The sequence below is a fragment of the Prunus dulcis genome, chromosome 2 (genome assembly GCF_902201215.1).
Source record: "Prunus dulcis chromosome 2, ALMONDv2, whole genome shotgun sequence".
NCBI lineage: Eukaryota > Viridiplantae > Streptophyta > Magnoliopsida > Rosales > Rosaceae > Prunus > Prunus dulcis.
Window position 1 is genome coordinate 17,938,837 of NC_047651.1, and position 14,612 is coordinate 17,953,448.

Consider the following 14,612-nt stretch of genomic DNA (forward strand, 5'->3'; position numbering starts at 1 on the left):
AGCAAGCATTTTTGACAGGAGCGCCCAAATTAACTGGCTTCCACTTTTCCATTATTTTTTATTTAATTTTATTATAAAAAAGTTGAATTAAAAAATAATTTATTTATTATCTATTTCTCCTTTTGTCGGTATAACTCACGAGCTCCACTCGCTATACACCGTGTGGAACTTTTCCTTAATCAAAACCCGCTTTGACATTTGAGCAAGTCAACCCCAAAACCGAAAACCAGTTTCCCCATTTGAATTTCTTTTTTCATTTCCTTCTCTCTCTCTCTCTCTCTCTCTGCAAAAGCAAAACAATGCATAGAGATGCCTTCTTCCTCTCGCCCTTTCTCTCACTAGGAAAACCACTTGTTTTCAGGCACCCTTTAGACTTTTGTGCACAAAATCCCACTGTCCCTCTCTCTCTCTCTATATATACATTGTTTATATAATTCCTCTCCTACTCATCACACCCTTATCATCTCTCTCCCCTCTCTCTCTTACCAATAAAAAGTCAGCGCCTTCTTTTGTCTGCCTCTTCCTTTCTTTGTCCTCAAACAGTGATAGCTAGCAGACACAAGGTACAGATTCAGAAACCTTGTCTCTCTCTCTCTAAATGGAAGACGATTGGGATCTTCAGGCGGTGGTCAGAGGCTGCTCCACCGGCACAACCACCAGCAACAGAAGCACAGCCACCAGCAACAGCAACAACAGCACATGCTTCAAAATCTCGAACTTCCATTCAAGCCCTGCTTTTTCTTCTTCATTTGGAACCGCTACTCTGCAGCCTGGCCTACAGCAACAACAATTCCAAGTGCTTTTCTCTCTTCCAGATCCCATTAAACCCAGAAATGCCATAGAGGACTTGCATGAGCTTTACAAGCCCTTCTTCCCCAAATCTCAGCCTCCCCTCTCCTCACAAATCACACCACCACCCAATCTCTCTCCTTTGACTTCTCTCACTCCTCTGACTGCACCCAAAGATCAAACACATCCCATTCAACAACATCAACACCAAAACCACTACCAGCAGCAACAACAACAACAACAGTCCAAGCCATCATCTCATTCTGTTTCCTCCACCACCACCCCACGATCCAAAAAAAGGTACAATTTTTCTCTTTGATTTTCTTTGTAACTTCAAAAAAACTCAATTTTGGGAGATACCCTTCTCGTAAATTGCGCTATTTAATCCATAATTTAAGTTATTTATACGTCTCTTTCCCATTTCAGAAAGAACCAGCTTAAGAAAGTGTGCCAAGTACCAGCTGAGAGCCTCTCTGCAGACATATGGGCATGGCGTAAATATGGCCAAAAACCCATCAAGGGCTCCCCATATCCAAGGTGGGTGGGTTTCATTTCATTTCATTTCTCCCAAAACTTAAATAAAAATGGCAAATTTTTTATTTATATAAAATTGCTTTTACCCATTTTATTTGTCCATGAAGGAAAATGGCTAATTTTATGTTGTTTCAACCAAAACAGGGGATATTACAGATGCAGCAGCTCAAAGGGTTGTATGGCCCGAAAACAAGTGGAGCGGAACAGATCCGACCCGAATATGTTCATAGTTACCTACACAGCCGAGCACAACCACCCGGCCCCAACTCACCGCAACTCGCTCGCCGGCTCCACCCGCCAGAAGCCCTTCTCGCCGCAAACCGGCACGGGCAGTGACTCTACCAAACCCACTTCTCCGGCAACCTCGGCGTCCGTCGACGAAGACCCTGTTGTACCTCAGAGTACAACCATGGAAAGCTTCAAAGAAGAAAAGGGCAGTCCTATGGTCGACGACGACGACGACGAGCTCTTTGGGATGTGTGATTCGGTCGTGAGCGACGATTTCTTTGTGGGTTTGGAGGGTCTCGCCGGAGATTACTTTTCCGATCATTCTCCGACGAGCTTTGGCGTCCCCTGGGTTTCTAGTAATGCTGCGACCGCCGCTGGCAGTATCTGATTCGTCGATAAAAGTCATCTCTTTTGTCAACACTTCTCTTTTTTTCTTTTGGGGGTATTTTTGACTTTTTGTTTAGAGAGAGAGAGAGGGAGAAAGAAAGGGTTAGGGGTGTAACTATGGGTGGAATCTTAATTATGAAATTAGTAGGGGGGAAAGAGGCTTGTAGTTTTAGATTAGTGAATTAGGTTTCTTTTTTATTTGTTGATTTATTTTTGGTTTGAGCAAAGTTAGTGGTAGTGATTATCTACTACTAGTATATTACAATGAATATTGGTGATTTTAATTTTTTGATCATTTTTGTGATTAGCAAAATTTGTGTTGGTTTACCATTCCTACAATGTTGGTTTGTGCCCATTCTAAATCTATTTTCTTTTTACTAAATGCAAAAATGGATTATTGATGTATGCCATGGCTTGCTTGGTCCAAAAGCCAAATTGGTACCCAAGTCCAAGAGCCAGTTTGGCACCAACTCTCTCTCTCTCTCTCTCTCTCTCTCTCTCTCTGTGTGTTTTTTGTGCCTGGTTTTAATGCCTTATTTAGTCCAATTAATGAGAAAACAAATAATCTTATTTGAGCATGTATAAATGAACTATCAACATCATTCACACCTTGAGCCAAAACAAAACCTCAATAGCTGTTACTTGTCCATGGCAACTTAGGGTCACAAGAGATCAAGGTTGGCCTTGAGGACCCTAAGTCATTAATATGCATAAATAACTTAAACCATATTTTAAAAAATAAAAAATTTCCTGTGATATTTGCCAACAGAGTCTAGCCCAGTGGAAAAATAGCTTGAGTTGCAGACCATAGGTTTCACCTTTGAATCCCCACCATATCATAGTTTTGTGTGTGTGTGTGAGAAATCCTCCTCTCATGTAATATAGTGTAATATAGATATTGCTTATACTCAAAAGAATTCCTCTGATATTTAAACTCAAAATCTTCTTTAACAAAGTGAAAACTAAATGTCAATAAATCAAATGATGACCCAGAATTTTATAATATTAAAGATTTCAACATAAACATATCGAGTTGCTATTGATTATTACTTGAAATGAATCCCGTACCACACTTCTTCTTCTTCCTTTTTTATTTTTTATTTTTATAATAATAAATATTTTTGGTAACATGTGGGAAACATTTTTGTGAGGCTTATCATCTTCTCCACCAAAGATCACAAAATTTCATCTCCACCGAAGATCACAAAATTGAGAAATTTGGGTGCCATTCCCATTCGAAACTCAACTCATTTATTAAAAGAAGAAAAGGGTCAAAAGTATTGATTGAGGTCGAAATAAACAAGTTCAATGTTATTGACGTTAAAGTTTGTCAGCGTAATGATTGTCGGTGGTTGAGATAGCCTCGACGGTTAACGACGATATTCCGCATGAAAACTTTTTCTATATTTTAACATATTAAAAAGACGAAAAAGGGTTTATGAATAAAAATAGTTTTATTTCATTTTCTTTCACATGCTTGTAGAATTATGAGATTCTTTTTTTTTCTTTATTGGCATAAAAAGTGATGGGTTCTCAATATGATGAGTAGGGTTCAATTTACCACCCCTGACAGAGTTGAATGATTTTGATTGGCTTAACGACGAGCTCCAATTTTAAAGTAGAATTTTGCAATGAGGCAAAAATGTTGTTGCAACTTGCAACTTGCAAGCTTACAACACCTCTCTCTGAAAATGGTTTTCTTTAGTCAATTGGGTTTCGAGGTAAAGAGGGAGTCTAAGAGATTTGTATTGTAATCAGTGTTCAAATCAAACCATCAAACATGAACTTGGATTCACCCAACCAAATCACTTGTTCATCAAGTGTCAACGCTGCCTTTTCAATAATTACCCATGTTACACAAAAAAAAATGTCATAATTTGCAGAGAAGGAATCTCTGCCTGCCTCCTTTGCCATGCTGCTACAGTTCATAAAAAAGGCAAAACATTTGTTAGGACATGATTATGTGAGACTTGAGAAAATAGAGGTTACAAAAAATCAAGAAATTTCTTAAGATTGCTAGCAATGAAAACAACCAAAAGTGCATTCATACAAGAAAATGGTGTCACCAGACTTATTCACTGCAATGTTATTTTCATAGAAAAGCCAGAAAATGTAGCTTTCAATTCAAGTATAACTTAGAAGACTGTTGCCTGATTCTCTCTACAAACACATCCTTGTTTGCCTGATCTCAACGTGGAAGAGGGGAATCCACCCAAGGACATGAAAAATGCCGCAGCAACAGAGACTCAGATAAGCAGTCTTTGAACTGAGGGGTGTCCAATATCGAACTGAAAAATACAACTACATGGCTAGAAGTTGGAACCCATTACGCTTTCTCCTAAGCATAGCCGACTCTGAAATCGACAATCTATAACCAATACTGACATTCTTCTGTCCGTGCAGTTACTCTATGCAGTAGAAGCAGCAACCTCATATCCTTGAACAAACCTTCTCAACTTTTCCGTTTCACCAACTGCGGAAAGCCATTCCGTGAGAATCTCCATGGTTATGTAATCAGGATTACAGGCATGTTCAATCATTTGATCCATAAATTCAAATGCTTTCTCCAATAAATTATTCTCCTTAAGACCTTTGAACAAGGCATTGAATGTCGCGGTATTAGGTCTCACCCCCTTATCTTTCATACTATCTATCAAAGAAATAGCAAGTTCCACTTCATTCTTCTTGCACAAAGTATCAATTAAAATATTGTAAATTACAGTGTTGGGAGGAACCTTCGATTTAGAACCCATCTCTCTGAAGATTTTCATGGCTTTGTCAGTATTGCCATTCAAGCAATATGCATGAATCAATGCTCCAAAAGTGACAGCAGTAGGAACAAGACCCTCATCTATCATCTTGCTCAATATTCTATGACCGGTTGTAAGTTCCCCAGCTTTGCAGAAATAGGAAATCAAGGTGTTGTATGTTACGCTATCAGGCTTTACTCCAGCTGCCTCCATTTCCTGAACCATCTCATGGACCTTATCAAGTTTATTCTTCTTGCAGAACCCATTAATCAAAACATTATAGGAAACGAGATCCAGAGAGAAACAGGCCTCCTTCAACTTTGATACAACGGAGATGGCATCATCCATCCTTCCAGCTTGGCTTAAACCAGAGATCAAGCTGTAGTAAACTATTGCATCCGTGGAGCCTCCATCTCTCAACATTTGCTCAAATAATTCCATTGCCATGCTAATATTGTTCACATTGCAAAAGGAAGTGATTAAGGTTGCGTAAGTAACAGCATTGCCTTTCACACCATCCCTTTGCATTTCATTTAAGAAATCAATTGCACTGTTGAGTCTCCCATGCTTGCATAGACAATCAACCATGGTATTCAGAGTTATCACACTTGGCGATATGCCTTCCTCCTTCATTTGGTGAAAGAGCTCACAACCCCTCTCAATGTCCCCGACCTTGTTGAAACCGTCAATCAAACAATTGTAGGTAACAGTATTAGGTGCACAGCCATTCTGCAATCTCATTTTTTCCATCAAACGCAAACCTTCTTCTTGCCTTCCCACTTTACAAAGTCCATCAATCAGAGTGTTATAAATGACCACATCGGGTTCAGTCGAAACCCCATCACTCTTCTCTCTTCCTTCACTGATCTTTTCAAACAACTCCAAGGCCTCATCTATCCTCCTAGACTTGCACAAAGAATTAATAACAATACCAAAAGTCACAACATCAGGATGAATGTCCATCTCTTTCATCTTTACCATAAGCTCATTCATTCTCTTAAAATCATTACATCTTGTCAAACATGTCAAAAGCGCATTGCAAGAAGCAGCTTTTACATCACCACCCAACTTCATGACATCATGTAAAACATCCCAAGCCTTATTAGTCTTCCTGTTCCTACACAAGGCAGTGATCAATTTCGTAAGCTTCACGCTATCAGGAAACACACCATGCTCACCAAATTTCAACACCAAACCCACAATGTCCTCCTCACTGAAGCTCCTCCCCGGCCACTCTCTCTTCAATAAATAGGAAAGCACAATATCACCCGTAACCTGGTCGACCCGCCCCTCTGCTTTTGGATCAAACATTTCGTCGAGCACCTTTAGTGCATCATCGACACATCCCGATTTCAACATCACATCAATCGCCGCATTGCGGAGATGGGTGTTTTTCAAACCCGGGTCTAGATCATTAAACACAATGAGCGCCTCATCCACCATGCCAACCATGCCTAAAGATCGAACGAGCAGAGCAGCGGCGCTGATATTAAGCGGGATGTTCCGCTCTTTCGCCATCTTATACAAGTCATAAAGCTTGTTTTGCGAGGTGGGTTCTCGCTTAGCAAGCTCAAGAATGGCCTGGAATGATGACGAGAGCGAAACCGTCGAGTCTGGTGGGCTTGCCACATTTTCCGAAACGTACTCGAAGAACTTGAGGGCCTTGGAGGAAGCGCCAAGGCGGCGAGTGATGTGGAAAAGTGAGCGAGGTGAAGGAGCGGCGGAGTTGGAGAAGAGGAGGTGGTGGAGTTGGTCAAAGTTCCAGTCTTTTTCATTGGGTTGGAGGAGCTCGACCGCTTGGGTTATCAGCAAGTCGTCGTCTTTGGGTGATTGGTTGGGCTTAGGGTTGGGTTCGGTTTCGGGACCGGGATCGGTGGAAAGGTGGTGGCTGAGGAGGAAGATGGAGGATTGGGTTTTGGACGTTTGGGGTTTAAGGAGGTTGAGGAAGGATTTTGAGTGCTTTGAAGCTGAGAGTGATAGAGTGTTCATTTTGTTCGGTAGAGATTTGAATGAGGGGGTTCAGGGTTTAAGATCATGGAAAAGTAGATTTGGACGAAGTAGCTTTGTTTCTGGTTTTTCTTTTTATTTATTATTATTTTGAAATTATTTTGTTTTAAATGATTCGAATGTCCACTGCTCCAAAATTAAAATTCTAGGTACTATTCGATTTTTACAAAATTCATCCAACTAGCAAAAGATCCACAAGCTGAATTTTTATACAGTCCTCTTTTGTTTGTCACATCAAAATGAATATAAATCACTCAATTGCTACAAATCCTACCGCATAGGTTAATATTCCCAACTTCCCACCCTTTATTTGTCAAAGAAATGTGGAAAATGAAAGGCAAACACCTGTATTCTGTACTCAAAAAATAGCAACAAAAAACAAGTTTTGGTACAAAAATTACAGTAGGGTCTACTTTTATGCTCGGATCATGAATAAATATGGAAATGGCTTCAAATATCTTATTTTTGAAGTTGCTTCCAAATTCTGAACACAACTTTCTGCAATAGCAACTTTTCTTTTACAACTCAAAATGGAACCCAACTGCATACTTTTGATACCTCACTGTTACAAAGAGAAAATTGTCCTGCTCTTTCAAAATTCTTCTGTGGCCATTTACTTCGTAATGAAACTTTCAACCAAATATGCTGGGTTTTGCCCATTATCAGTCACTTGCAGGGCTGCCTTCAGTAGGTTATTTGCTTGTACTAATCTTCTCAGCTGCTTCAGCTGCTGCAGATGCTGCCTTGTCCAAACCCAACTTTGTTAACTCACTTAAAAAGCCATTAACTTCAGCAGCACTGATTTTATATGGGCTGTGGGCAGCGCCAGGAAACGAGCCGCTGGCCACTTCTTCCTTGTACTCTACTAGAGCTTTATTGATGACTTCTCCAACATGTGCAAACTGCTTACAGAATTTTGGGGTAACCTGCAAAAGATGAGGTGCTTCTTTGTTTAAATAAAATTCACATAAGTGGAGAGAAAGAGCTTTATTAAGGAGATGCAACTGTTCAGTTCACCTTGGCATGATGTGGATGTTGCATCATTCCAAGAAGATCATGGTAAACTAGCACCTGCGTGATATAGGGTAAAAGAAAATAAGTGTGCCAGAAATAACCACACCATGTCTCGTCTCTGAAGAAAAGGATGCAAAAACCCTGAGAAAATTAATTAACTTTATGTGCAAGGTACAACTTCAAAGAAGTTAATTAACAGAATGCAATCTCATGAGTCAGCTCAAGCTTTGGTTCTAGGCTCGTTTCAAGCTTCAGCTGAGCTCAAATTTGGTAGTTTTGAGCTAACCTATCCAGCTACCTCATCCCTACTAATCTGTTACATCATATGTCAACATACGCCCCCAATGACAGTGTTCAAAAGAGAGAAAAAAATTTGGGATCCAAAACAAGGATTTTTTTATTCCCCCACCTGCAAATGCCTAAACCTTCTGAAACAAGCAAAGTTTCAAGTTACAGAAAGATATATACATCAAAAAAATTAAAATGATATGCTATTAAACAAACTTTCTCAAGCATGCTAATATCTATTTAACACCAAAAGGAACTACACATGCAAGCATTAAGGCAGACACATATAATACAACCAAGAGGAACAGGACTACATAATTAACTAACCTGCCCACTGCAAAAAGGCCCTGCTCCAATGCCAATGGTAGGAATCTGAAGAGCAGATGTTGCAGCAGCTGCCACTGGTGGAGGTACACATTCTAAAACAACAGAAAAGCACCCAACTTCTTGCAAAGCCAGTGCTGTCTCCACAACCTGCAGACAAAAATCCAATCCAACATCGTTACAACAAATAGAAATTTCAGCACATGCAAACCCATAACAGAAAACAAATTACCGACACACGCATTCGTGCACACACAGACCTTGACAGCACTAGCAACATTCCTTCCCTGAGGCCTAAATCCCCCAAGAACACTAATGGCCTGAGGAGTAAGTCCCACATGCCCCATTACAGCAATTCCAGCTTCCACGATAGATTTTGCTGCAGTAATTCTAGAAGGTGACCCTCCTTCTAATTTGATTGCATCCATTCCTCCTTCCTTTAAAACCCTCACCGCAGAATCGACAGCCTGCTCATAATGGAAACTGCAACATCACCCACCCATGGCCTACTTATAAAAAATAAAAAAAAATAAACCAATCAACAAAATAGAACACTCTCATTTCTGAAATTCAATACAGCTCTGTTTCTACTTGGTTGCAATGAAATTTGAAAAAAATGCAAGAAAGTTCGTAGCTTCAATAATTTCATCAATTGGGTCATAAATTTCATCATTAAAAACAACAAAAAGGAAAAAAATTAGTTAAATTTCCTTTTTTTACACCCTCTGTCATGCTCATGCACAAAAGTCAAACAATGTTCCAATGTCCTTTTCCTTCACATTCTCATAAACAAAACAGATCATTCTCAAAATTAGAAAGAAAACAAAAAGCCCATAGACAATGAACCTCCCAAATCAACAGAATTACGGAGGAATTTTCCATTGTATTCGCTACCTACCTGATTGGAGCTAGACTCGTAGGAGCCAAAGGGCAAGTCCCCAACCAAAAGCGGTCGCTTGGCGCCACGAGCCACGGCTCGGCAGTGAACAAGCATTTCATCAAGCGTGATAGGAAGGGTGGTGTCATACCCATGAACCACCATGGCGGCCGAGTCGCCGACCAAGCAAATGTCGATGCCGGCGGAGTCCAGGTGGACCGCAGAAGGGTAGTCGTAGGCGGTGACCATGGTGATGGGCTCGCCCTTCTTGTGCTTTTGCTTCAAGTGGGTCACCGTCACTCTCTGGTCTGGGCTCTGCGTCTTTGGACCGCCGTAGACGGTGTTTTCCGGCACGTTGCTCATGCAACGGATTATCGGAGAGAAGGCTCGCGACATCGCTTTGGCTCGTGAAACGGCGATGTAAAATGCCATCTTTAAAGTTGTAGAGAGAGATTGAAGGAGAGAAATTGGGGTTTGTTTTGGCTGCGCCACCTAAAACTGAGCAAGTGGAAATGAATGAGCGAGAGAAGGTTTTGTTGAAAAACTTTGAATACTTGGATTTGACCGACTGAACTAGTCTTCATTTTTGGGACAAATGTTAACTACGCGCCAAAGTGGTGCCACCTACTGTTGCATTGGCAATGCCATTGAGGATCAAATGGGGCCGAGCGCTGAGGGCCAAGTACACTGAACACAGAATAATCTGGGTCGGGACATTTCAACCCAATATTCCTTCACAGCCCACCCGAAGGTTCCGAAGAAGGACGAAACCAAGCCCAAACTTTTACTTAGGTGATAGAAACTAGGCTTATTTATTGTTGTGTCCTCTGAAACTATGATCAAATTTCACTTTATCCCGTGAAAGTTGGAATGGCCAACTTCGCCCCTTAATCAATGTTTTGCATTTTAATTTATCTCCCGCCGTCAAGTTAGTCAAAAACTCTGTTAAAAATACCGACGTTGCACAAATAGGACCCATAATTTTGTTGAATTAGATGTCACGTAGGTGCCATGTGTAAAAAAAATAAAAAGAAATATTTTCTTTTAAAAAAACTTACCTCAACTATTAATAATAAAATACAACATTTTTTAAAAAAAAATAATCAAGGAATTAAACAAAGCATCGTCTTCTCCACACCCCTCCGCCATCTCCAACAGATCTCCTCCCTCACCCCACCCTCTCCCTTCGTACCTAGCCAACCTTTTATTTATATTTATTTTTAGTTGTCTCCCCACACCAAGACAACCTCTCTCTCTCTCTCTCTCCCTAGATCCGGCGAGCCCGAAACTCTAGGTTCGTCGAGGAACCTAATCGCCATCCCAGATCCATTGCGGACTCAACCAAACCACAATACCAAATCCAACCCCTAAAGACTAAGGCCACGTCACAGTCTTCATCACCAAGCTTTTTACCCCCCACAAACCACAAACCCATCCCTGCCACAAATGTATGTGTTGTTCTTGTTTTCCTTTCCTTTTATTTTTGTTTTGGTGGTGGGTATGGCTTGTGGTGGGTTTGGGTGGTTATGGATGATGGTGGGGTGTGGTCGGTTGTAGAGGGAAGGATGATGGGGGCATGGCTTGTGGTGTGCTCAAGTGTCAAAATAAGTATAGTCGTGAGACTATACAATTATTATTATTTTTTAAATTTAAAAGCAAGTATAGCTACATAGTCACCCACATGCCACATAGCTGCGCGGTTATAATATATCATAAAAAAATAGTAGTTTGCACTATTTAAATAAATTATATTTAGGGTAAATTATTCAAATGGTCCTCAAACTTGTGTGAGATTTACATTTTGGTCCCTAAATTAAATTATTAGTCCAAATGGTACATAAACTCTATGTTAATCGCTCATTTGATCCAACCATTAGGTTCCGTCAATGTTGTCGTGAAATTTAAGGGTAAAACTGTCCATACTATGTAGAATAGCTAATTCTTGAAGCGACAGAGGCGTCATTCGAGGAATCCACCTTCTTCTTCAATGAAGGCTGCGATGTCTGAAAGCTCAACAAATTCAACTCGATCCAATCGGTATTGCTTTTGTGGGATGAAGATTAAACGGCGAACTTCATGGACAGATCTGAACCCGGGAAGAAGGTTTGAGGCATGCGACCAAAATCGGGTAAGATAGAGTAAGGGTTTTGTTTTGTTTAAGTGAAGAATTGAATGGTGTGCTGGGCTCTGATTGATTGTGTGTAACAAATGATGTGCAGAATAGCCAAACAAGACATCATTTCTTTGAATGGCTGGATAATGAAACATGTCCAAGAGGAAAGGAAGTGCTTCCTGGATTGCTTAGAAGACTCAGAGGTATGGAGAAAGAAATTAGAGCAAGAGATGAGCAACTGAGATTAGTGGAAGTAGAGAAGAAAAAATTGGAAGAGAAAGTGTGTGTTGTTATTGAAGGAAAAAAGGAATTGGAATGGAGTAGACAGAGACAATTGAAATTGGGGTTTGCTTTGATCCTTTCATGGTGTTTGTTTGTAATTTTTGTGATGAGTAGAAAGATTTAGCTATGAATGTTAGGTCTGTAATGGCCTTTTAGGTTTGTAATGGGATTATAGGTATGAATGTAATGTGGTGTTTGTTAGCTATGAATGTAATGTGGTGTTTGTTAGCTATGAAATAGTTTGTGGAGTATTTTAGGTAAAACAATTCCATAACCAAAACCACACCAATTCCAGAAATGAATACCAATTCCAGAACAAAAACCACACCAATTCCAGAAATTAATACCAATTCTATAACCAAAAACCAATCCCATAGCGAAAACCAATTTCATAACCAAATTGCACAGCATAAACCAATTCCATTACCAATATGTAGAGTCAATTCTAATCCACAAGCTGTGATTCCATAAAAGTACATCTGAAATTACAGAACCTAAACCAAAAGGCAGAGTGTAAATCCACAAAATAACATCCCAAAAGCTGTGATCCTATTGTTTGTACTGTAAGCCAAAATGCAGGGCCTTTACATAACCACAATGCATATCCTGAACAAAATCCACATCCCAAATTACACAAAATATATATGATTCCCCTGCCTTGTGAATGATTATGGTTGTGATAGAACTTCTGTAGGCCTTTTGAATGTTTCTCTTCTAATAGCAGCCCTTTTGAATGTTCCTCCTCTTGCCAAACCTCTTGCCAAACCTCTGACCATAGTTCTTGGCAAACCTCTTCCCACACCTCTTGCCAACTAAAGAAAGAGGACCAATATAAGTTCTGAACTATATTGCAAAAAAATAAGTGAGCATATTTGAAAAATAAACCTCAAACAACATACACTTTGTTGTGAAGAAGTAGCAACTTCAGTTGCAACAGCTGGAGCCTCGTTAAATCTTCCTGTTCCTCTATCCAACCTTTTTCCCATATCTCTTAGCATACTTCTTGGCCAACCTCTTATACCTCTTGCCACCTAAACAAAGAGGACCAATATAAGTTCTCAACTAAATTGCAGATTTGTGAGACAACATATTTGAAGAAAAATACCCCAAAAAACGTACACTTTGTTGTGAAGAAGTAGCAACTTCTTTTGCAACAGCTGGAGCCTTATTGGCTATTCCTCTTCCTCGGCCTCTGCCCCTCACTCTAACTGCCCCTCCCTCAGTGTGGACCTCTTTTTGGGCAAAAGATGCATTTGCTTGCAAGAGCAAAAATAAGTATTACTTCCAAAACATGTAACAACTCTAAATTTGCATAATAAATAATTACTTGTTGCTTTTCTGAGCTATGTCTGTCACAAGTTGCCCTATTATGGCCACTTTGACCACATCTCCTACATGTGATCTTAATAAAAAGTCTTCTAAGCTTGTCTCTTGGTTGAACATAATTTGGAGGCATTGGATGTGGTGGGGGTGGTGGTGGTACCAGAATTTCAGCAGGTTCTTTGGACCTAGTTTTTTTGGGCCTTCCTGGCTGTACCCTAACAGTTGGGGGATGTATTGGAGGATGCCCAGATTTAGCCCATTGATCCATTGAAGGGATGGGATAAATCATTGGTCCATATGACTTCATATAAGTTGCAGGCTTGTAACATTCATCCACATAATCAATGGGGCTTTCATCCCTTTGAAAAATTGCAGAAATTGCATGGCCACATGGTATCCCACATAAATCCCACCTCCGACAAGAACATGTCCTTGCCCTAAGATCCACAACAAATTCTCCACCATACATGTGGGTCACTTGATATGTTTGCAAGCCAGCCAGTCGAGGAATGCATGTGGAGGCATCTAACTTGTTTTTCTCAATTATCTTGAAGATTCTTGGCCCAACTGGATGTTTCCATTTCTGACATGCAGCCCTTCTATTTGCCATCCTAAGCATCACAAGAACTCTTATCCTCTCCAAGCAAGTCAAAATGGACTGATCTCTTGCATCTACTATTGCTGAATTGAAACTTTCACAAAGATTGTTCAACAACAGATCACACTTAAACCGTGTATCAAAGTGAGATCTACTCCAATTCTTTGCAGGTCTCTTACTGAGCCATTCCCACGCTTCCTCATCCTCTTGTTTCATATTTTCCATTTCTGCTTCCCACCAAGGCATAGTTGTGGCTCTTGCTGCAGCCCACAATATGTGTTTTAGAGCAAGACCAGAGTGTGATGATCTAAAGTTATTATATAAGTGTCTAACACACATCCTGTGCTCTGCAGTTGGAAGTAGAGTCTCAATTGCAGGTATGAGTCCCTTTTGCTTGTCGCTAATGAACACATATGACAAACCATTTGTAATCTTTAGATCTTCAATCAACAGCCTAAGAAACCAGATCCACGATTGTTTGCTTTCGATCTCAACAACTGCATAAGCAATTGGGAAACTGCCATTGTTGCCATCCACCCCAACTGCTGTCAAAATCTGGCCAGGATAAGGACCTTTTACATGGCACCCATCAAGACCAATAACTGGTCTGCATCCATCTAAAAATCCTTGCCTGCAACCAGCCAAGCAAACATACATCCTTAGAAAGATAGCTTAGGCCCCCACTTGTTCAGTTTTAATTACAACTGTACTTCCTTTGTTTGCCTTCTTCAATTCCTCTGCATAATCCCTTAACCTAGCATATTGTTCTATGTAACTCCCTTCAATCATTAGTTTGGCCCTCTTTTTGGCCCTATATATTTGATGTCTTGTGACATTCATACAATAATCCTCCAAAACATCCTCTTGCAATGATTTCACATCCAAGTCTGTGTCTCTCTTCAGTTTCTTAGAATACTTATTGCAAAGCCACTTGGATGAGGCATACTTCAACTTGTCGACCCTCCCACAAGTGTGTTCTAGGCTCATAGTCTTGATTACAAATGTAGATTCTCTCTTATCTATCTTTGAAGCATATAAATAAAATGGACATTTCAGTCCTCCCATACATACTACCTGGAGCCTCACTTTGTCATTTTT

At 40.2% G+C, this 14,612-nt stretch overlaps 3 protein-coding genes across 3 annotated transcripts; 1 reads left to right on the top strand and 2 right to left on the bottom strand.

Moving 5' to 3' along the window:
* Window positions 1-462: 462 nt before the first annotated feature.
* LOC117618934 (WRKY transcription factor 22) lies at window positions 463-2,226 on the top strand. The gene is made up of 3 exons (XM_034348711.1): window positions 463-1,089; window positions 1,216-1,326; window positions 1,468-2,226. The coding sequence occupies exons 1-3, from the start codon at window positions 599-601 to the stop codon at window positions 1,937-1,939; spliced, it is 1,074 nt and encodes a 357-aa protein (XP_034204602.1). The 5' UTR covers window positions 463-598; the 3' UTR covers window positions 1,940-2,226.
* A 1,537-nt stretch (window positions 2,227-3,763) lies between these two features.
* Window positions 3,764-6,745, bottom strand: LOC117617098 (pentatricopeptide repeat-containing protein At3g61520, mitochondrial). The gene is made up of 2 exons (XM_034346354.1): window positions 4,005-6,745; window positions 3,764-3,853 (listed from the first exon to the last, which is right to left on the bottom strand). Exon 1 carries the CDS (start codon window positions 6,675-6,677, stop codon window positions 4,347-4,349), a length of 2,331 nt encoding a protein of 776 aa, XP_034202245.1. The 5' UTR covers window positions 6,678-6,745; the 3' UTR covers window positions 3,764-3,853; window positions 4,005-4,346.
* A 272-nt stretch (window positions 6,746-7,017) lies between these two features.
* LOC117620342 (3-methyl-2-oxobutanoate hydroxymethyltransferase 1, mitochondrial-like) lies at window positions 7,018-9,782 on the bottom strand. Its single transcript, XM_034350509.1, has 5 exons — window positions 9,220-9,782; window positions 8,582-8,788; window positions 8,325-8,471; window positions 7,713-7,766; window positions 7,018-7,621 (listed from the first exon to the last, which is right to left on the bottom strand). The coding sequence occupies exons 1-5, from the start codon at window positions 9,628-9,630 to the stop codon at window positions 7,388-7,390; spliced, it is 1,053 nt and encodes a 350-aa protein (XP_034206400.1). The 5' UTR covers window positions 9,631-9,782; the 3' UTR covers window positions 7,018-7,387.
* Between the last annotated feature and the right edge of the window lie 4,830 nt (window positions 9,783-14,612).

What these genes read in the sequence shown, in the direction of transcription:
- LOC117618934 (XM_034348711.1), top strand. Translation starts at nt 599, where the DNA reads ATGGAAGACGATTGGGATCTTCAGGCGGTGGTCAGAGGCTGCTCCACC. An exon ending in ACCCCACGATCCAAAAAAAG is followed by an intron (nt 1,090 to 1,215) that starts GTACAATTTTTC and finishes TTCCCATTTCAG; the next exon opens with AAAGAACCAGCTTAAGAAAG. An exon ending in AAGGGCTCCCCATATCCAAG is followed by an intron (nt 1,327 to 1,467) that starts GTGGGTGGGTTT and finishes CAACCAAAACAG; the next exon opens with GGGATATTACAGATGCAGCA.
- LOC117617098 (XM_034346354.1), bottom strand. Translation starts at nt 6,677, where the DNA reads ATGAACACTCTATCACTCTCAGCTTCAAAGCACTCAAAATCCTTCCTC.
- LOC117620342 (XM_034350509.1), bottom strand. Translation starts at nt 9,630, where the DNA reads ATGGCATTTTACATCGCCGTTTCACGAGCCAAAGCGATGTCGCGAGCC. An exon ending in ACGAGTCTAGCTCCAATCAG is followed by an intron (nt 8,789 to 9,219) that starts GTAGGTAGCGAA and finishes CATTATGAGCAG; the next exon opens with GCTGTCGATTCTGCGGTGAG. An exon ending in AACATCCACATCATGCCAAG is followed by an intron (nt 7,622 to 7,712) that starts GTGAACTGAACA and finishes CATCTTTTGCAG; the next exon opens with GTTACCCCAAAATTCTGTAA.